The sequence below is a fragment of the Xiphophorus maculatus genome, chromosome 12, assembly GCF_002775205.1.
Source record: "Xiphophorus maculatus strain JP 163 A chromosome 12, X_maculatus-5.0-male, whole genome shotgun sequence".
NCBI lineage: Eukaryota > Metazoa > Chordata > Actinopteri > Cyprinodontiformes > Poeciliidae > Xiphophorus > Xiphophorus maculatus.
Window position 1 is genome coordinate 28,518,199 of NC_036454.1, and position 21,419 is coordinate 28,539,617.

The 21,419-nt window shown below is 41.7% G+C and overlaps 1 protein-coding gene across 8 annotated transcripts in view; it reads left to right on the forward strand.

Moving 5' to 3' along the window:
* The window catches only part of arvcf (ARVCF, delta catenin family member), a 261,138-nt gene that overhangs the window by 109,144 nt on the left and 130,575 nt on the right, over positions 1 to 21,419 (forward strand). Inside the window, exon 1 of one of the 8 annotated variants that reach the window (XM_023343124.1) lies at positions 5,733 to 5,992. The exons of the other annotated variants lie outside the window; for them this stretch is intronic. Within the exon in view, the coding sequence (XP_023198892.1) occupies positions 5,972 to 5,992 (21 nt within the window). The 5' untranslated portion in view covers positions 5,733 to 5,971. Of the gene's footprint in view, positions 1 to 5,732; positions 5,993 to 21,419 lie in introns of those variants that run through there. 8 annotated transcript variants of the gene reach the window in all.

Genomic DNA, 21,419 nt, shown 5'->3' on the forward strand with positions numbered 1-21,419 from the left:
CCTTTTCAGAACCCTTCTTTGTATTCGGTCGGATATTTTTTTAACCTCATGGTTAGACCTCAACAGCCAGAATAAGCGGCGCCTTCTCGGCAATGAAAGCGATTTGGAATTAAACTACACTGTCGAGACTGATTACAATATCCACATTGTTGTATGTGGTAACCATGCAGCACAATTTGTTTTGGTTTTTTGTCCTTTTTCCTCTCAAACTTCTTTTCCTCCATCCTTCTGCACATCTGCCGTCATTAACGGAAGCGGAAAACGTGATGTTAACAGATGTAGCTTCACTGGAGGTGTCTGGCTGTCAGCTCGCGTCTTGTTGCTGAACATTAACCTTTCTACCATCTGTTTCACACCATACATCTCGACAGCGTACAGCAGATTGCAAAGGCTTTCGTTCCAGCTCCAGCAAAATTCATGCACCCTTACTTTCGTACCACTTCTGTTACCGGGCAAGACTGAAAATAATTTTTTTCCCCCTTCCTGTTCCTACTCTCTTGCTAATTCCTGGAACAGATGAAATAACGGAAACTGTAAGAAAGATCTATTTCAGTCACTCTGTGTATTTAAGCATTCTTTTCAGCTCAATTTAGTGCACTAAAATCCAATTAGTGCCTTTGAAAATATTTTTGAGCTTTTTCGTGTCTCGCTCTGTCACATTCCAGCCACGAACTCCATTGTATATTAAGGGATTTGCTTTGGTAAAGAAACATGAAGTAGATGAAATGGAAGGTATGGAAGAGGATTGGGGCCACCGAAAATAAAAAATAATTTTAAAAAGTCTGCTGTTTTTCTCTGAATTCTGAGTTTAATTGACCATCTAAAAAAATAAGTCACTTCAATCGGACATGTTCTTCCAGAAACTAAGCTCTCCTCCTGCACAAACTCGATTCTCAGCCATTGAAGCTGGTTGCTCCCCAGTGTCCAGGTGCTGCCTTAAAGTCAGATTTCTGAGGACAAAAATCCTAATTTTGAGATTAAAGTCATAATTCAAAGGGAAAATTGGAATGAAGAGAAAAAAAAAACTGAGAACAAAGTCAAAACTCTGAAGAATGCATTTACATCAAAACTGTAACCTGTTTGAAAGTGTGCCAAGTAGAAAGCCATTGTTGGATAAGACCCAGATAAAAAGAAATCCTGATTGCCATAAACCATATAGGGAACATAGCTAACATGTGGGAAGAACGCTGCTTCGGTCAAATGAGCTCAAAATGTAACTTTACGGCTGACATGCTAAGCCCTGCATGTGTCAGATTCCTGTGGCGTGGCAAGCGTTTATAAAACGTAGGGGGAATGTGGGTCGTCTGGATGGTGGCTGAATGGGCCGCATCAGTTATCTCAGGTATAGCAGGTGCTGTAACTGCTTCTGTGTATATGCTGCTACACAGAAGTCTCTGGAAATACTGAGATTGAAAGCTTAGAGTATATTTGGGTGAGGACTGTTTTCTGATCGATTGGTCTTACTCAGCTCTGGGGAGCTTTCATCCTCAGCTGAGTTCTTTGGCCCTTCCTTAACCAATTCATCTTCATCCTTATCATGTCTGACTTCTTCCTCACTCTGTTCTTCCCCTCTTCCATCCAGTTGTCTACATTTATTCTTTCTGTTTCTTACTGTTACCGTCTGGCAACAGGACAGTGTTAGCAGCACAGGGGTTGCAAGAAATAGTACTTATTCATGCTTACATCTACAAAAACAACACAAAACCCTTTGTGGTGAATATGTGCTACTCTTCCTGCTGAATGTGTGCTCCTGAAGCAGCTCAGACAGATTATGCTGGGGAGAACGACTTTGGCCCGACGCCTGTCATATCTATCAACCTAGCTACTTCACCTCGGTGATAAACACAGTTAAAGAGGTAGTGGCCAATCAACAGCCCATCTTGCAGACACTGAGTGACGGCAGTATAATTTTTTTTTTTTTTTAAAGACTTGAGACTGGCAGAGCGGTTCATCTTCTATCCAAACTCAAAATGTACAAGTAAAGCAACAAAGGAAACGTACTGCATACATGAGAAAATGTGGAAAAAATACTGGGCTTATGGATATTTTGCAAGGCACCATAAGGATGCACATTCGTATGTTGCCCGTAAGAAGATAAGGACTCGTACATGAGGTTGCATGATGTAACCTGATGGGTTTCTCACCCTATTCTTTACAGTTGTGCATAAAGAGTTGAGTATTCATGTGACTTAACATACTGTATATGCTTTCAGTGTCCTCTCTTCCTCCCATCATATAGTGAAAATTCAGGCTGTGTTGACAAAAGCTTCTTGGAGGAAAGATGAGACCAGACAAGCCTTTGCTTTAAGCCTGTGCTCTAAAAGAGAACAGAGATCGTCAAAAGAATTACAACAATGTAAAACACATCGATATCAAAAGAAATAATATGTAAATATTTTAGTTCTTAAGAGTCCTGCATAAGCTATTGGGGATGTTTTAAATTCATTTGTTGGAGGCCCTGTGGATCCCAATCACAGCTTTCTGCTGATTCTGGCTGATTGCGACTTTGAAACATTCCTTTATGTAATTTGAGTTTTCAGATGATGAATCCTGACGGTTCTGTTGACCCATTGACTTTTCTGCTTGTAAATTGAGGGCCATATCTCTACTTTTTGGAATGTAGCAGGGATTTCATAGTTAAATACCACTCCACTACAAACTGTGTGCATTATCTTTGGTTTCAAACCCTAAATTTATTACATGGTAGTATCAGTTTCCTCCAAAAGACATCGAGTAAGTTCAGATAGCTCCACCTCATAACAAAATGTAACATAATCTTGGTGTGCAGAGGCACTTTCAGATGGGCAATACAACAAAGACACAGAGGCTTCCCTCACAACTCAGGAAAAAGGTTCTGAAGAGTCAAAGATTAGACTTGGATTGTAAAAGTAAAACCCTCAAGAAAGGAAGGAAGGAAGCAAGGAAGGATGCCACAGGAAAGGTCAAAGGATCTGTAGCAGCAAATGGTCTGTCCTTACGACAATCTACAGATCTAGACTTCAGGTCACAACAAACGGCGTAGAAAACCAACCCACGCCACTAAAAACACAGTAAAATATATTTATAGTACAAGCGTCTGTAGCCACTTAGTTCAAAGAAGTAGACAAAGAGCCCGGCGTCTACATGTGGAAAAATAATAGACTGCAAAACCCAACATTTAGAAAAAGGAGATGGGCATTTCTAAAGTACACATGTGCAGATTAATAGGCAATCCAGAGAGCAATGCTGCTCCTTGCATCTGTTCTCACCAGTATTGCCCTGGGCACATAATGGATTTTTAAACAGTTATGAAAATCACTCTGTGTTTAAGTGGCGCAAATGGAAAGCGATACTGTAAATTGCATAAAAGAAAGGACTTTAGGGGGCGGGCGGTGGTGGCGCAGGGGGTTAGCACACCCCACGTTTGGAGGTCTTCGACTCCCGGTCCCGGCGACCTTTGCCGCATGTCTCTCCCCCCCCTCCCTCCTCTCCTCGCCCTCTTTCCTGTCTGCCTACTGTCGCAAAAAATACGAGCCACTAGCGCCGCAAAAACTCTTCGGAGAAAAAAGTGGAAAAGAAAAAAGAAAGGACTTTAGCTAAGGGTACGAGGGTTGCTTTATTAAAATGCTCCTCTGCTGTACTGCTGTCGAATTCCTGTTGCTGTTGTCGAAAGCAAAGAGATCTAAATGTAATGGTGCATGGTGAGCCAGGGCTTTCATTAGGAAGAAATGAAGCAGTAACATCCTGGGACCTAAAACAGTGCTGCCAAGCTCGTGGAATGTGAAACCTCAGCCGTTTCCCCCCCCCTCCTCTGTTTGCCATTTTCTTTGTTTTCGTCTTAGACCAGTCATCCTTTCTGCTCGCTCTCCTGTCTTTTCAACCGTCGCCTCAGAGTTGTCTTTAGTTGAGCTTCCACCGGCATTATTAGATTAACATTCCTGCTCGGTCTCGGTCACAGGCACAGTTATTTGAATGTGAATTCTGTCACGTACATCTGAGCTCTCCCTTATATCAAGTGCAGCGAGAAGAGAGTCTCAAAGAGGTTTTGAGAAAAGGAGCTGTGTGTGTGTGGAGGGTGTAAAAATTTGCAGAGTAGCTCGTGGGATGCCTTCGATTCAATAGGGGCAACTTTTGTTTTGTGTGCGAGCCCCAGTCCTTCCCCCCCTCTCCTTTTTTCTCCTCTCTCTCCGTCTGTGCCAACAAGGGGGAGGGGTTGGTGGTCTGACAGACCGAGGCAACTGGAGAGCAAAGAGGGAGCTGGTCCCACCCCACTTGATGCCAGAGATAGAGGGGAAAGACATTTACCCAATCGGAGAAAGCTGCTACGTTCCCATTCTCTGGGAGTCCTCTGTTCTCCCAACCTCAGAGGTGTTTCTTCCTTTCATGCCCAACTTTTCCGGTTGTGTCCGGATCCAGATCCAGCCTCATATCTTTAACCTGGAGCCCGTTTTTGTTTGGAAAAGGAAAGGCTCTTACGCCGCCTTCGGTGTCTCATCAATTCACACATGAATAAAACATCTCTGTCAAATTAGAAATCCCTGTTCTTTCTGAGCTCTGTCTGACCTGCCACAGACAGAATTACATTAGAGCAAGGAGATTTTTCTTTCAAAATAAAAGCATTTAGTTGAAAGAAGCAGATGACGATTTGCGTGGTGCCTGAAAGACACAGCAAAAATGTTTATTGAAGCAAAAATACATAGGGTAAATTCATGCAAATTGTCCTAAATACCAGTATTTACGAATTAAATATTACACATATTATGTAGGACATTCTTGTAAGCTGCATGTTTCTAGTGTTGTAGTACACCAACTATTTTTGCAGATTTTGGCGCTCTGATCTGTAACAGATTTTCATTGGTATATTCTTGCAATTTTGCCTAGCTGTACTAGTTTTATGCATATAAACTATATTTGAGTATTATAAATTAATAAAAAATCTATTGTAGTATAAGGTAAAGTTAATTTAAAAGCACAAGTATGTTAGAATAGTGACTACAACATTTGCATTGTTTTAATTTAAAAAAGGGTGGATTGACAAACTGTATGGGATTTGAAATATTATATGTATAAACGTTTTTGTTGCAGTAAAACAAAATTACATTAATACTGGTCTTATAAGTATTTTTGCTGGTCCCTAACACAGTACCGTAATTAAATATAGAAAATATATGGAACATTTTTTTAATTATGCAACATAGTAACTGATTCTTGTCCTCAACGAATCCATTACTTTGAAAAGTTTTGCTACAAACCATTTCATTAGTATAATTTGTGTGCAGTTTCTAGTTTCAACTCAGACCCAAGGATTTCGTTTCAAAAACAAAAATTACTTTTTATATTCTTTTAATTTTTTTTTAGTTGTCAGTAGGTGATTCCCAAATATTATGCTTTAATATTTACAAAGGAAAAAGATGTCAAACCTTGGAAAAAGATTTCATGCCTTCGCTTTTTCCCATTTCAAAAATATTCAGACGCTTGAGGTACAAAATGTCTAAAGCACTATTGAACTATTTATGTAAATAGTTTATTATTTATTATTTATGTAAATAATACAAAAGCATTACAATGGAAAAAAGGCAAATTCATTCTCGTACTATGCTGATGGTTTATTTATGGCTCCTGTTCTAGGTTAGGCGCATCATCTTCGCAAAGTTCTCGGTCATAAACCCGCGTCGTACTTTATTTTGAAAAAGCACCGCCTCACTTCCTGTGCCTGTGCGGCTAACAGCGGGCTGCTTCACGCAGCTGAGCAGAGGATGGCTGCCTGCGTCTGAGCTGCTGCTGCCTCTGCGCTCACAGAGGGAAAACTCAGCGTAAATAAACAAGATAAACGTGACGAGTCGGAGAAGAGAGGAGGGAGAGGAGAACTTTTTCGAGAGGAGGACATATTTCTCACGCTGTTTCCCTGGAGGTTTCTATTTTATATCTTTTCATTGAAATACACCTTCAAAAAAAAAAAAAAAAAAAAAAATCGAACGGGGGATTTTGGACCATGCCCGCTGAAGTAAAACAGGTTAGTGTCTGCCGCTCTCATTGTACCTCCAGCCTAATTGTTTTCCTTCTTAATTGTTTAGACTGCACCGGGGCTGCTCACGTTTTTATCCTCCAGTCTCCAAGTTCCCGTTTTTTTATTTAATTTTATGCGTTTCCCCCTCCTCACACACCACAGCTGAGAGATAATGAGATTTGTGGATGTCTTACAGGGGTAGCAGCATGCATAGTGCAACGCTTACACATACAGAGCGACTGCGCATCCATTCATAATGTACATAAGTGTGCGCTGGTCTTTTTTTATAATAAACTGTTTGCTTGGATAATTATATAAATAGCCATCTCCATACATGTTTAGCAGCAGTGTGTGTGTGTGTGTGATTACTGTGAGTTTATGTGTGCCCTGACATCTTCAGAGGCTCAAACGTGTCATTGGCTCCTATAGAAGGATGGGGGAATGCTGTGAAAAATAGTTTCTTCAAGGCTCTGAATGAGCCCAGCTTGGGATTTATTGCTCACAGACTGTTGTACCAAACGTGTGAGAACTCCTTTTGTCTCCCACTTGCACAGATACCACGGGAATGTGCCATTTTTTTCCCCTTCTCCTTCTTGCCACAGTGAGTTTGTTACCATGTCTGTGTGTGGGCGTGTGCGTACTAGGGCATGATGTGCATACATCACTGGAAGCAGTTTCCTCTGTTTGAAGAGCATCCACAAGGCAGCCTACACCATCTCACTCTTCTCTTTTGCCGCCAAGCTTGGCAGCGCTCAGCGAAGTTGACTCTGAAGTTAAAAAAAAAAAGGGAAGAAATGGAGAGAGGGAGAGAAAGTATGATTGAATAAGGTCAAGTTGTCATGCGGGGTGAGAGGGGCGGAGATGCCGAGCTCCTGTTTGACAGATAAAAACATTCTGTCAGCTTGCGCTGATAATGACTCTTTAACAGATGCTTCTGTGGTTGAGTGTTACCTGATGGCCAGAGGATAAGCTGGCCTTTTCTCACCTACAAACTCTTTGCTCTTTTTCGCCTCCAGGGCATTTTGAGGGCATTTTGATAACTTTCAAGTCTGGACTCGAGTGAGTGCAGAATGAACTGAAGGTGTGGGAAAAGGTGGGCTGTGTTGGGACACAGGCTGGGATCATGTGAATGAGACCAGAAGCATGTCAATCTTCAGCTGTGTCCCGGAGCGGGTCAGGTCCGGCTGTGTCCGTGACCCTCTACTCCCAAAGACTCGGATTGTATTCATGCTTCTTGCCCAGAGCAGCTTTGTGGTGTGACCTTTTCAACTCCGATGTACATTCTTCAGCTGGACCAGAGCTGCAGTCCACAGTCTCTTGGAAAGGCCTCAATGCTCCTTGTACTTTTTCTTTTTCACATTACAGACACAAAATTCTACTTGTTTTATTGTAGTTTTTTTTCTAATTGAACGACATGTGCAAACTACTACATTATTGTGATGTAAAAAAATTATATTTTTTATGAATATAAATTTGAAAAGTGTAGGTATCATTCCCTACATGAGTCAACGTGTCTCCAGCATCTAGAGACTGAACATTTTTGGCCAGTCAGTCAGATTGGATGATCAGCATGCAATCTAAAAAAAAAAAAAAAAATTACACCTGTTTTTATGCATTTCTGAGCACCACAACAATAAAAAAATATTTAACAAATAATTTCAGCCTCTTTCAGTGATAGATTGGAGGGCTACACCTGTAATGACATGCATTTAGAATCCCACCAACAAAACCAGCTGCAAGTAGCTAAAATTCATGAGTCCTTGAAACATCCTCTAGAGACAATTATAACTGCCTATTTTGACAGTTCAAAACACCAAATATACCATAATATCCATCATTTCTCACAGTGGAAACAGTTTAAGTGCTACCACAGAAGTTAATTTTATCAGTCTTCTTTATCTCCACTCTTTTGAGTATAGCCAACTCGCGCCAATAAATGGCTCTCCTGGATTGGCTGCTTTGCAAATGCCAGCCAATAGTCGTCATAATAGCAGTAATCGAGTTGTTTCCTTTTCTTATGAATATTTTAGATATGCGCTATGAAAAGATCCATGAAGATTCAGATTTTCCACAAATAATTTGGAGTCAAGATCCACATGAAGCACCGCGAATAAGTGAATTCACAAATACTAATGCGCAGATAGGAGGGAGTCTGCTGTACTCCTAAACTGCAAGGAATTTCAAATGTAATCAAGTGAATATTTGTTGATTCTTTTATTGACTCGACAGAAAAGCTACAAAAGTATTTTTGGTGTTGGTTAAATGCGCCACTTGGAGTTTCTTGTAATCATAAATAATTAATCACAATTCTTATTGTACTCCCCTCCGCCACAATAAATGTAAACACTATAATGCCCCTCCCTAGCAGGAACATTAATTTTCAAACCTTGGAGGATTGCCCTGGAATTGTCCATCCATCCATTTCCCGTTGTGGAGGATGTGTTCAGGGTGATGTGAATCTGCCATACTTCCTGTGTCTCCTACATGGCCTGGGGAACATCTGGACTTTGTATGGCTGTCTTTTGTTTCTTTTCACCATTTTTCCATGAAGGAACAGATTTGTGGAGTCCAACATTTATAATGGAATTCAACTACATGCTGATTGACTTTATGTAGTAATTCAGTTACTTCCCAAAACTCTTTTCTTGTAAGAAGATATGTATAATTTTCTTCCATCATACAGTATTCACTTCTTAGCTCTGGTCTATCACCCAAAATTCCCAATAAAACACGTTGATGTTTATTGGGATGAGTTTAGGGGTTTTTAATATATCTTCGAAACCCTTTAAATGCCCCAAGATGCGTCAAACTCAACGTCCACATTGTTGTTTTGGGTGTCGTTCCCCTTCATGGAACTGGAGCTGAGCTCATTTGGACTCCTTCCAATTGTTCCCTTTATAGCGGTGATGCTTTGCACTGCCCCCTCAAGATTTTCATCCTCTAAATCAGTCGTTATCATCAGAGGAATATTGACAGCTAGGGAAATGAGACAAATACCGCTCTGCCTTGACCTTGTCTTAATGCTGCTGCGGAGCTTACAGTAAATTAGTTTTAGCCTGCTGAAGATTACTGGATAGCCCACAATAAGTGGGGGAGCCAGCACCAGGCTGAGTTAAAAATAAAGTGGCCTTTATTTGAGAGCTGCGCCGGTAGAGTAGGGCCCCGGATCCTCTGAATTCAGCTGCAGAGGCTGAAGGACCTCAAGTTCATAAAAAATAGAAGAACAGATTTGTCGTGAAGGGATGGTGTGGGGAGGAAAACATTATGAATAATCCAGAAGTTGTCATCTTGCCAAGGCCTTTGCAAAACCTGACTTTACTTTCTCTCCGCAAGCGAGAAGGACCCGTCTGAATAATAAAATAATTAATCTGTGATTCAGCCAAAGACCAAAGGAGGTCTTGTCTACAGGCGGCGGGGTATTGCCAGATTCCTGACAGCAAGCAGAGAGTTTTAGATGCAGCCACTGAGCGTTCTACCCCGTCTCTCAGACGCTTTTTGATTTCTCACCGAAATTAAAAAGCTGTCACACACTTCTTTCTGCGGGGGTGTTTTTGCATGACAGCTCAAAGGTCCCTGCCTGTCTTTTTCCATTCCTTTCCTAGAGCCCCTTGTGTGACTGAAGAAGACGAGGCACGAATCAATATTTGAAGACATGTAGAGCATGAGGAGTGCCGGCGTTTGGGGATTGGGAGGTCACACAAGAATGATGCCAATGACCGGAAACATATGAGGGGCTTAATAGCTGCAGAGAGTCCATTATTGCACTGGGGGCTGGGTAGGCGATGGGGGTCTGCTGGAGTTGTGGTTACTGTGGTGTTTTGGAGGCAAGAATGTTTTGATCATATGGTGCTGCAAGGCCCGGTGACTGGTTACACCAGATGGCATGGTACCCCATCGTACAGCCTTTTCATGCTTCCCATGTTTCCGATACCGTGGCTTGACATGTCACAGTATCTCCCACCACGCCCATCATGCACACCACCTACCGCTTGTAATGTTTATTTATTTAATTTACAAGGAGCAAACTGACACCATCTACGTACATTCCATCTATGTGCATTAGTGGCAGGACCTAACCCACCATACATCAGCAGCATGATGCACAATAAGGGGTTTACAAGATTTTGTAAGAATTTTGGGGAAAACGTAGAATTCCAGTTTTTCTTTCACAAATAACTGTTTTAAATAAGATGTTGTCTCTGGAGAGTATCCCCCAAGATTGACTAACCCTGGTTGTCTCAATCTCAGGGAGTGCTAATCTAAAGAAGGAGCAATAAAAGTAAACAATTTTTTCAAAAAATAGTGTAAAAAGTTTCATAAGCCTTAAACTGTGATTTTGAGAACTCATGTTCAGTGTAGAAATATCCAGTTCAGGTTGGATTTTGTTGTACATCAGAATTTAAGACTTTCCCCAGTTTTTGGACCTTTTAGCTTGGATCCAACCGACTAATACAGTACAGATCCAAATCTGTACTGATGATCAAATCCCTTTGAAAATGGCACTGATGGGAAGAGCTAGATGTGTTGGAGGCTAATGGTTAGCCAGGTGCTGTACAGTTCTTCTAAATTGTTTGTATGTTCTCTTTTTCTGCTGAGTACCCAAACTTAGAAATTTAGAAAATTCTTCCTATCTTTCAAACCTTGCGGCCAGTCAGAGCTTTAAAGAGGTGCGGCAAAAGCAAATGAGGTGGATTAGCACTGCTGGCCAACAGCTAATGGTGTCATATAGGACATGTTACTGTGAAATATCATCTCTGTTTATTAATCTGCTAGCATGTCATGACAGTTACGAGGCTGTCGTATAGCAAAAGTATCTTTAGTTAGATGCCTCTTCAGATTTGTTGAAAGACTAACCACTACCAGAGACCGTTCCTGTACACAGCATCACCATCCCCAAAGATACGTTCAATGTACTTGGGTGATTTGAGTTACAACAGCATTTGATTTCCCTTTAGAATTTTGGCCTCGAGTCCACATGCACATGATGGACAACCTCACAGGTATGACTCTGTATGCTTTGTTGTGATCAAATGAACATGCCCTGAGGTTTGGGGATGTTACCTCGGGGTTATGTTTGCCGGAGGAGCAAAGGTCTTTGCCTCTTAGCGGTTGGAAGCACAGAGCTCCATCATCCCCTCTGCCTTGGCTCTCATTCTGTCCATCCTAACCCATTTGGCTAGCTGACAGTGTGACCGATGCGGCCCTGCACTCCCTCCCTCACTGTCCAACCACCGGCAAGAAGCGTAATGCCCTCTCAGCTTTCATCATCACGCTGATGGAATTAGAAAATAGGTGAGTGGCAGTAAATTGGAGCTTGTGCTGCAGGAGATGGATACCTTCACACTGCTACCTTTGGAAGCAGTGCTGGGGAGAAGAAGAGGTGCATTAATGAGATGGGAGCTTATTATCTTGTCTGAGTGGCTGCTTTGGCTTTACCTGCTAAGATTTGCTTGTATATTACATATACTATCAAGATTAGACACATTTATACTTCGTCCACAACTATTTTCCCTCTCCCTTGTGAATGACATCACTTAAGAGCAATTTTTTTGCACTTTATCCTTGGCAAGTATGGCAAGTCCTTTACAAGAGTATGCAGATAAGGTGTCAGACAATCCTCACAACAACAAACTCATACACATACATCCAAAACCTGGAGCCCCAAAAGGAACTAGGTTTGGATCATTAGCTTATTTAATCTGTTTTGTCTGTGGGCTACAGACACTGCAACCTTGTTTATGAGGGAATGGGATTCACGATCCCCCTAACTATGTCCAACAAACAGCTTCCTATCTCTGATCCTGGAAGCCAGCAGTGGCTGTGGGTGTTTTCGATCGGGTAGATAAGAAAGCCACTTGGCCTGGAGAAAGCGAGGGATGTCTCTGTCACTGTGATGGAGGAGGAGCAGAAAACTGGGGAAGCAGAACTCATCAGGCTCTCTGAAAAGCCCTGTTCAGGCCTGCTTTGAGGCAGTAATTGATGCAGTGATGATATTTTGTGATTGTTTATTAGACCAGAGTTATGACATGAAACAAACATTCAGATTTCTACACAAAAACACTAGGATGGAGATAATCAGTTAATTGAGTTGAAGCTATAAAGAGCAAAGTATCTACCTTCTCCTTTCTGTTTCATCCTGTGCTACTCATTAGGAATGCTGCTGCTATTCAGGATCTTCAGCAAGAGAGCGGATGGATTCTGGGCCTTTTTTTTTTTCTTTTCAAAAGAACCAGGGCTTTCCTGATACTTGCACAGGATTCATAAAGGCTCCACCCTTTATGTTCTGCAGCTGAGAACCCTTTCGAGGGGCCCTGAGGGGGGAACATCAGAGTATTCATAAAGCTTTCCCCAATCAGAAATGCAAGAACAAGCCCTTCTCTACTTCTCCCGTTCTCTTTTCAGACTCTAGCAACATCTGCACCTTATTGGTCCTACATGGAGCGGGTGTGGGGAAGCCAGAGGTGGTTCAACCTTCTCTTCCATGTTTAGTCTAGAACCCTCTTTTGAGCCCACATCCTGTTACTTGGCTGGAAGCAGGCAGGGTAGCAGAGGAACCATTGATCCTCCATCATTGTACCATCTGTCTCAGAATGCCTTTTGGGATTATTGATTCCCTCCAACAGCTCTTCCGCAGGGATTCATCCAAACCGGAGGAGCATTCAGATTTCGTAATGGGCAACTTGCATACATCACCTGTCATTCTGTAATAATGTCTACATCTTAATTCTGTTGCTTATTGTTGATGACAAGCAACAATAAATCCCTCCTTTTATGGACTATTTGGTTATCCACATCAACTTAATGTAGCTTGATCACAGGCTGTTTAAAACAACAAGCATCTTGTGTACTGTTCTCAACATAGAATGTGTGTTGAGCATTTCCCTTAAAGCTAGTGACCATTAAGTACAAGTAAAGTTGTTTTTAGCAACATCTTATCTGCATCAGATGCCATTGTATGACTTATTTGCTAATTAGACAGACACTGAAGGGTCAACTATGTATTGGCTCACTATGTTATACTTTTTCCGCTATATTGACATTTTACGGTCATTACGGGGCTGTGACGGACTGACTGAAGAGGGTTGTTCTATGACTCATGACTTTGATGACATGCTAACAGCTCAATTTCTGGGCAGCAGAGACAATATAACACAATAACATGCTAGATAACACAATTGTTGACGGTGTCATCTAACTGCAGAGCAAAGACTTCGAATTTGTGATTTTAAATTTAAGCTTTTTGCGTTTAATCTCAGGCATAACTCTAGAACATGTTGTGGAACAGTTGTTTTCATGCGAGTCAAAGATTTTAATCTATGATGAGCTGATAATTCCATCTAACTAGGTAAAATGATACACGATGTGGGAATCAAGAGAATGAGCTCAAGTTTTTAAAATGTTTTTTGCAAAAACCAAGAAACCCTCATTTTTTGTCACGATTCACAACCGTTTCCTTGACTGGTATCGTTAATGATTCTTCAGTCAGTGTAGGACATCCAGTTCAGGTTTGACCAGGACTGGATTGTGTCTGTTGTCATTGGGACCATCTTAAAACGACACCAGCCAAAGACTTGAAAATTATTCAATTTATCAAAATAAATGTTTCATAAACTTCAAAATTAGGAAATGATCTAAGTTGGGATAATTCACATCATTTAGATGTTTAGCAAGATGTCATCAAAACTGACGCAATCTGTTGAATTTGTACCAATCCTTCAGTTTCACAGAGGTTGCAAGCTTTAAAGTCATTAGCAGCTAATAGGTAAAGAGTCTTTTGCAGCGTACCCAAACTGCTGCTCCACGGATGACTAAATGTGGTAGAGATTTCTCCAAACCCTTGTCCACACAACAAGGCAAATAAAGACCTACTTCCTGTCTTAGTTCAAAATTAGAATTTGAAACTTATATGCAAGGTTTCATGTGTCAAGTTTAAAGCTAATAATAATATCCAACACTTTACCAGTAACTTGTTGCCAGTAGTTTGATATCTCTACTTGTTGCTTTTCATTTGAAAAGCTACATTAGCGATTTTAACTGAAATCAACATATTTTTGACCTATTTTTGTTTTATTGCTAGATTTTTAACCAGCAGCTCCACTCAGTGAGGAAATTTGAATCGTTTCCATTCTATTTTTAGCCGGATCTCACGAGAACCAGAGTATGAGAAACCAAGGTGCATTTGGCTTTGTCACGCTCACTCAGAGTTCATTTGAAATCCCTGTTGGGTGTCTGAAGTGAGATCTGTCCGTTACTGACCCACGGGTCCTTCAGTTGCGCTGATGAGGCCCCAGCTCTTCATTAAAATGCTGCTCTTTAACTCACAACATGCAGACCCTGCTGTAACCGTCTGCAGCCCTGAGTTCAGAGGGACGAATAAAAGCGACTGGTCGAGAAGGATGGAGGGGAAAGTCCAAACCACTGTAAGCTGATCAGCCTTTGCTGAGTAGCGGCCTCAACGCCAGCCAAAACTCTGCCGACAAACAAACATTGTGCTGACCAGTAGCAGGAGTTCAGCCAAACCAGAAAAAGAACCTCAGAAAAAAACAAAAAACGTGAACAAGTTTCTGGTATTTCCAGCTCTACAGTTGCTCCATTATGACAGCTTAACTATATTTTTTTTCTTTTTACAAATGAAGCACTTAGACTGTTCTCTGTCATATGCCATTAAAAATGCGGGCTCATCATTGTGTCCCACATCGCCTCGTAATCTCCAGATATGTGCAGAGCGCGCTCCCAGAGGAGCCGCTGGTGAACAGCGAAGTGATGCGCCTCTTTTCGCATCCCACAAGGCTTTATTGAGCCGTCTAATGAACCTCTGCTGTTCGGTGCCGGGGCTTCACTAAAATACCATCGCAACCTCCCTCGTATGGAACTTGTTTGGAATGAGCAACGGGGCTGTGTAGTGGAGTGCACTGCCACGCTGGTCTGTGCCAGCCAGGTCTGTGGATACAGAGGGACAGATGCCAGCCGTCATCGGAAGGTTTAACACTCGTTGCGCTAGATTGGACTGCGTACAACCTCGGCCCCGTGGCGTCTGCTTTAAGAGCTGCCAGCATCCTGGTGCTCCAGACAAGCAAGCTTTTAGTTTAGTAATAGAACATGGTGTTCTAACATGGTGTAGTCTTTTTTTTTGAAGAGGAGATGGTGGAAAGACAGAAAGAAGAGGTTGTAAAAGAATTAATTTACATTTCAGTTGGAACAACTCACTTTCTTTCTGCTGTCATAATTCTTTGCTTGATTAATGGAAGCCACACCCAAGGGTATGTAAACCCAACAAAGAGAGAGCAATGGTTGAGTTTCTTTTTGACATATTACAGTTCATTCTAGGGGATATATTGTTGTTACGTAGAGGCTTTAATTACAGTTTTGGCTTTTTGATGAGCTTTTAACCAGATATTGTCAGATAGTGAAACTCTATTAGCTATTGAACTACCAAAGCTCATTGTTTCCCATCATTTTTATGGTGTATATGTCAAAAAAGACAGCAGGGAAAGAAAAACAACCACCTTAAGCCTCTGGAGTTCTGTCAGCATGTCTTTGTAGACTTTGTGAACTGAAAAAAAGACATTTGTGCAGATATAAACTTGAAATGTGTTGTTTCTGAATCATACCCAGGTCTGTCACACTCCATGCTTTCTTAACTGAACAAGACTGGACCTCACCATAACACTCCAACAGGTATTTATTTCCCTATGGCTCTTTTAGGTTGCTGTTGGTTACCAAGCCGCTTTCCTAGGTTCCTTAGAGATTAAATGAGGGGGGCTCAGTTTAACAACATCATTGGTGTGCAGTGGGGTTTTTTTTGTATTTCTTTTCATTTCTTCTTCTTTGTTGTACCTCCCCAAACTTGGGATGTGTGGAAAAACGTGCCATAAACCCGGCAAAGTCTCAAGAGTTAAGCAAATAAAGCCTGTTGACACAGACCTCCTTGAGTTCCTGAATTCTTTCCATCATATTCTGGTACAGTTAAGAAAGGCCTAATCCAATCAAAACCATCCTCTGCCTGTTTTGTGCTCAGCCTTTTTTGAATGTGACTCCACGTCCAGCTGCAGTCTGTGTTTTTCCGGCCTCAACGGAGCACGCAGCGGTGAAGGAGGTGGGTGAAGGTTTTGGGGGCGGGGGTGGTTTTGGGGTCACGAGCGGCTACATTCCAGACTCGCATTGTCAGATGGGAGCACTTTAGAACTGAAACATTCCAGCTCCCAGCTTTAACTCACCTCCGCTGTTTTCCACATACCACTTCTCCTTGGCCCTGAAACGCTGTGGGTAATTGCGACTGTCAGTGACGGGTCAGAGGAACGCTGATCGATGCCCCTCGTTGTGCAGCGCTCGGTCGTCGCTTAACGGTGATCCAAAAGTCACGGGAGACCCTCTGTCCAAGTGCGGACCCTTCGTCTGACCGCTCATGTTCGCACGTTGCTCGTGTTGTGACTTTGACACGGCCTTGTTAAAATCGTTTACTGCTAATGGTGATGAAAGCATTGTGCGAGATTAGTGCTTTACTGCCTTACTGCCACAGAGATCTCGGATCCTCTCTCGGAGAAGCGAAGGGTCACGTAGCGAGTTGGGGGAGAAGCTGTAATTAAAATGTATTAAAACGTGTGTGTCACTGCTGGCAAGTCAGAGACCTGGTTGTCCAAATTCCAAAATCAGCCCATTTTAGCTGTCAGGTGTCAACAGAGAAACTAGATTATCAAACAGATTCAAAAAGCTTTCCTGCACATTAACAAGCTAATGCAAAAGCTTTAGTGCCAAGCTGAATGTTAATTTTGTTTTATTGCTAATTTTCTGTTCCCAAACTCCTTTTTCTTATGAATTTCAGATTTATTGGGATTTTATGTAATAAACCAACTCAAGGATAGATGTCATTGTAATTAGGAGAGAAGTAGTGGATGGTTTTTGAGATTTGGTTTCAGGAAAGTGTGTTGTGTAGCTTTGTTTAACCCCCTCGACTCAGTACTTTGTTGAACTTTGGTATCAAGAGGCAGACATTTTTGCCCGTTTTTTTTCTTTTTTCTTTAAACAAAACAGCTAAAGATCAGTTGGATTGGGTGCACAGCATCTGCCACCGATTCCCAGTTGGATTTGCATCTGAACTTTAATTGGGCCATTTTAACACATGGATATGCTTTGATCTAAATTGTTCTTCAAGGTTTTTTTTCCCGGAATTTCCTTCTTCTGGCTTTCTTTAAGCATAGTTTTCTTCTGACAACTCTTCCATAATGAAGGAATGGCTGTCTCATTGTTCGACTAGAATTTTTCTGACGGATTTCTGAAGACATTTGGTTGCACAAGATTTTATTTAGGGGTATGAGAGAAACATACAACGGCGTTCGGACCATTGGAGACGGAAATTGGAGTAAATTTTTGGCAGAGAAAAATCATCTTTTCCAGAAAAAAATTAAAATTTCTGAGTTTCAAAAGTTTAACATTTTCTTCTTTTGAAATAGAAGTTTCTAAGTTTTTTCTAGAAAATTTTAAAGATTTTTTGGGTGTGAATTTACTCTTTTTTTCTAACTACAATGGCTCTAATGCACAACATAATTTTTTATTTATCTCAAAGGAATATTCGGTCATCCAAGTATTCTTTGAGTCTCAGATGGTGATGCTGTGTTGCAGGAACGATCTTCAGTAGCAGACAGTCTTGCAACCAATCTAAAGAGGCCTCTCACTGTTGCTCTATGACAGTCTCATAACCTCTTGTCCTTTTGCCGCTCCTCTTTAAACGTCTACTTGAATGCTTAGAAAGAGGGGCCGAAAGGCGTTGGAGTTGAGAACATGATTCTTGCCCGTTATGATCGATGGAAGATAGTTTAAACTTCATCCTTTTCTCTGTTTAGTCCTTCTCTGCAATTCTAGCTCCTCTGGAATTTAGGTTTATTTTCAGGTGTCATTTGATATCTAGAAATGCTAATTAACTGCTCCTATATGTTACAAAATAATAATAATAATGTTGCCATGATTATGCGTAAAAAAATTGGCTGAAGTAGAAAAAAACAGATAAACCAAATGGAAATATCTTCCGTTTTTCCAACCAACCTTTCTGGAATGGGGTCACCGAATCAGCTCTGTGTGTTGGCTACCAAATCTTTGATACTGCTTTCAAAGGGAAGGGTATTGTCCCATGCCATGCTGTGGTGTGGAAATCACACTGAGAACGTGCACAGAGGCCAATTTGAAATGACAGTTCCCTCCACCCATTCTGTAAAATCAGAGGTTTGCAGGCGGTGGGGCTGGCGTGATGTCTCTCGTGCGTCGAGCCGCCAATGCCACAAGCTGCTGCTGCCGCTGCTGTTCTCTGTGGCAAGGCAGGCCTCTTGTTTTGTTTCCCCTCCAACAAACCTTATTAACTCTCCTCCTCTAGGCCAAACTCCTCTTCTTGCTTTGAATCCTTCTTATTTCCAGAATGTGCGCGCTCCTTCAAATTGTGAATATCTGAATGCCACTTCACTGCACATGATCACTCAAAAGTTTATTTAGAAGTCAGACTTGAGCAGGTTTTGAAGGCTTTCAGGCTGCAGAGCCTGAAGCGGCTTCCTGCTGCAGACATCACCTCTCCAGGGAGAAGCTGATATCTGCAGGATGGTGCTTAAAATTCGCCTTATTTTCGTGATATTTGCAACTGAGCGACTCCGTTTACGCGCAGTGAATGCTGATGTTACAGGGGCTGCTACGTAGAAAATCCTCTATATATTTGGAAGCGTTTGTGAACTTTGCGAGCAGCGGCACTGCAGTATTGTGCAACGAGTTAGTGAAGTGGGTCACCCCCTCTTCTGTAGTGCTGAAACTCCCGTTTTTCCCTCATAGGAGGATAGTTAGGCCAGGAGAAATTTTGCACAAGAGGCTTTTATCAGGACAGTGACTTCACCCATTTTTGTCTCACTGGAATATATAGAAGCTTAAAAAGACTGTAGTGTAGTAGGTTAGTTGAATGCTAGCTTTTTTATGAGTTGATCATGAAGTTCTATATGTATTTTTACCTTCAAAAGCCAGATATGGGAGGTTTCTACTGGGTCAGCTGTTGTCACAAGTAAGTCTAAGTGTGCATTCACACCTATCCTGATTTGTCTGCTTTAATTGACCAAACTTTCTAGTTTGTTTGCCTAGAAAGTCCAGTTTGTTTGTAGAGGTGTGAACGCACAACTGAATTCTGATGTGGACCAAAAACGTGAACTCTGGTCCGCCTAAAAACCTCGGTCTTGATTTGGTTGAAGGGAAATCTGGTGCGGTTCAAATTCATATGTGAATGCCAAGCGGACCAGACATCGCTCCAAAAGCAGGAAGTGGACTACAGCGCAGAGCATTCTGGGTAAATACAACCAAAACAAACACGCTAGAACGAGAATTGGCTTGTGGTGTTTAATTAAAGACAGAAGACAAATCCTACAACTGCTAAAATATGACTCCATTTTTGCTTATAATTTGTGAAGAAAGAAGTTGCGCTCGTTCTCTGCTTCAGATGTTTTCATGTCATTTCCTTCTGTAAATCTTGGTGCAGTGCTACCATATGCAAGTTGTGAACAGGTTAGTGAAAGCAAACGGCACGAGCTGAAAATGTTACAAATGTTGCAATTTTGGGCCCCAATCGAACCAAGTCCATCAGGTGAGAAAACGCCCTAATTTGCTGGAGTGCAGTCATCCCTCTCAGTGGAATCAGATCAATATTTTTGGGTCGGATCCACCTGAGGCCAGTTGTGGAGCAGTCTTCAATACGTTACTGAGACTTGCGGTTTGTTTCCACTGCAATTTTTCATGCTCTTGGCTCGTGGTTACAACTCGGCTGTGCTGACTGATGAGTGTTTGGCTGCTCATGGATCTTTCTGTCGTTCCTGGCAGGTGGGGCTGCCTTAATTGTTGCATGCCTCTGGAACGTGCCTCGCTAATAGAGCTGCTGGAGTTCCAATCAGTCAGCGCTGTGTTCTCTCTCCCTCTTTTAATATCCCGTCTCCAACAAGACGGGATGCCGTGACGATGCGACAGAAACGGTCGCCACGCAGGAGGCTGTGGCCCCCGAAGACACAGTATCTCTCTTTCAAGCCTCTCAGACTGTCTGGTGTGAAACGGGGATCCAGCAGTGATGATGATGTTATGGTAATATCTGTTTGTGGGTGTCACTATGCTGGTCTTGTGCTTGAATAGTAACAAATTTGATGAAATATGACAACCAGTGAGTCATACAACTGCAGATGCTAATTTCTCAGACTGTGGCAGCCTACAGTCATTCAGAGTGGATGAGCAGGGAATCTTTTTAAATCTCACTCCTGAGAAAACGCCAACAGAGGGCTTTGTTCTGTTGACGCCGTTACTGAACTCCAGTAAAGCAGCTCAACCGGGGCCTGTAATTCACTTGGACATGGCTGAGCACTCAGACAGGTGAAAGGTCATGCATCAATGTCAGACATGGAGAGGCTTTCCTGTAATACCTGAAAGATTTGCATAATGTGAGCTCATTCCTTGTTCCTGGAGTTGTGAACTAAAGTGAGAATGCCACCATCCAGTGACAGGTTCCAGAGCATGAATCATGGGTTATTTCCACAAGTCTGTGGAGGTCATTTGGTAAACCAGGACAGGGTTCTGAAGTGAGTCATGATCCATGCGACAAGCCCCCCTCCAACTGTCCTCGTCTACCTTCCCCAATGTTGTCAAAAATCCAGTGTTTCTAATCACTTAATGAATTATACAGTCCCTCCTTTTTATTGGGATTATGCAATTGCGGAGATTATCGCAAAATGAACAGATCCCAACATTTTTTTTGCGCTGATTCATAATTGTGAGTTTTATTACAAATGTTCTGCAAAAATGGCCAAAACATTAGGTTTAAAAGACTATCACTCACCTGCAGGTGACAGTATTTCTTACTTCTGCTACATTGCTGCCTCAGTCTTACTTGATGTCAGGTAATAGTCCTTGATCAATATGGCAAGTAGCAAAAATCAAACTATTTAAGTTCTTTAAAGACTGAATAGGTATGTGTGCCCAATATATCTGCTTGTTTTTTCTCATTTTTTCTTTGTGTAGATTTTGGAATGGGCTTAATGACAAATAAAATAAATATTTCAATAGTAGCATCACAAAATCTGTGATTTTAATTTTCAAAAAAAAATCACAAAAACAATCTTGAAATATTGGAGGTAATGATTACACCAAGTGTTACTAGATCACCCCAACAAGTTTTCAGTCAGATTAAGGTTGAAAAATTATAAGATTTTTTTAGGATTTGTGGCCTGTATTCACAGTAATCACACAGAATTAGCAGAAAACGAATGACGGATGCTTGAAGCAAAGGTTTCAAGCTTGGGAATTGAACCCCAGACGACTGTGTCACGGACCAACAACTTCTGCTTCACTGCAACACAGAAAACATTGTTACTGGATGCACATCTCTAAACCAAACAGTTCCATGCTGCTGGTTTTTTTTTGTCCCCTAATCTTT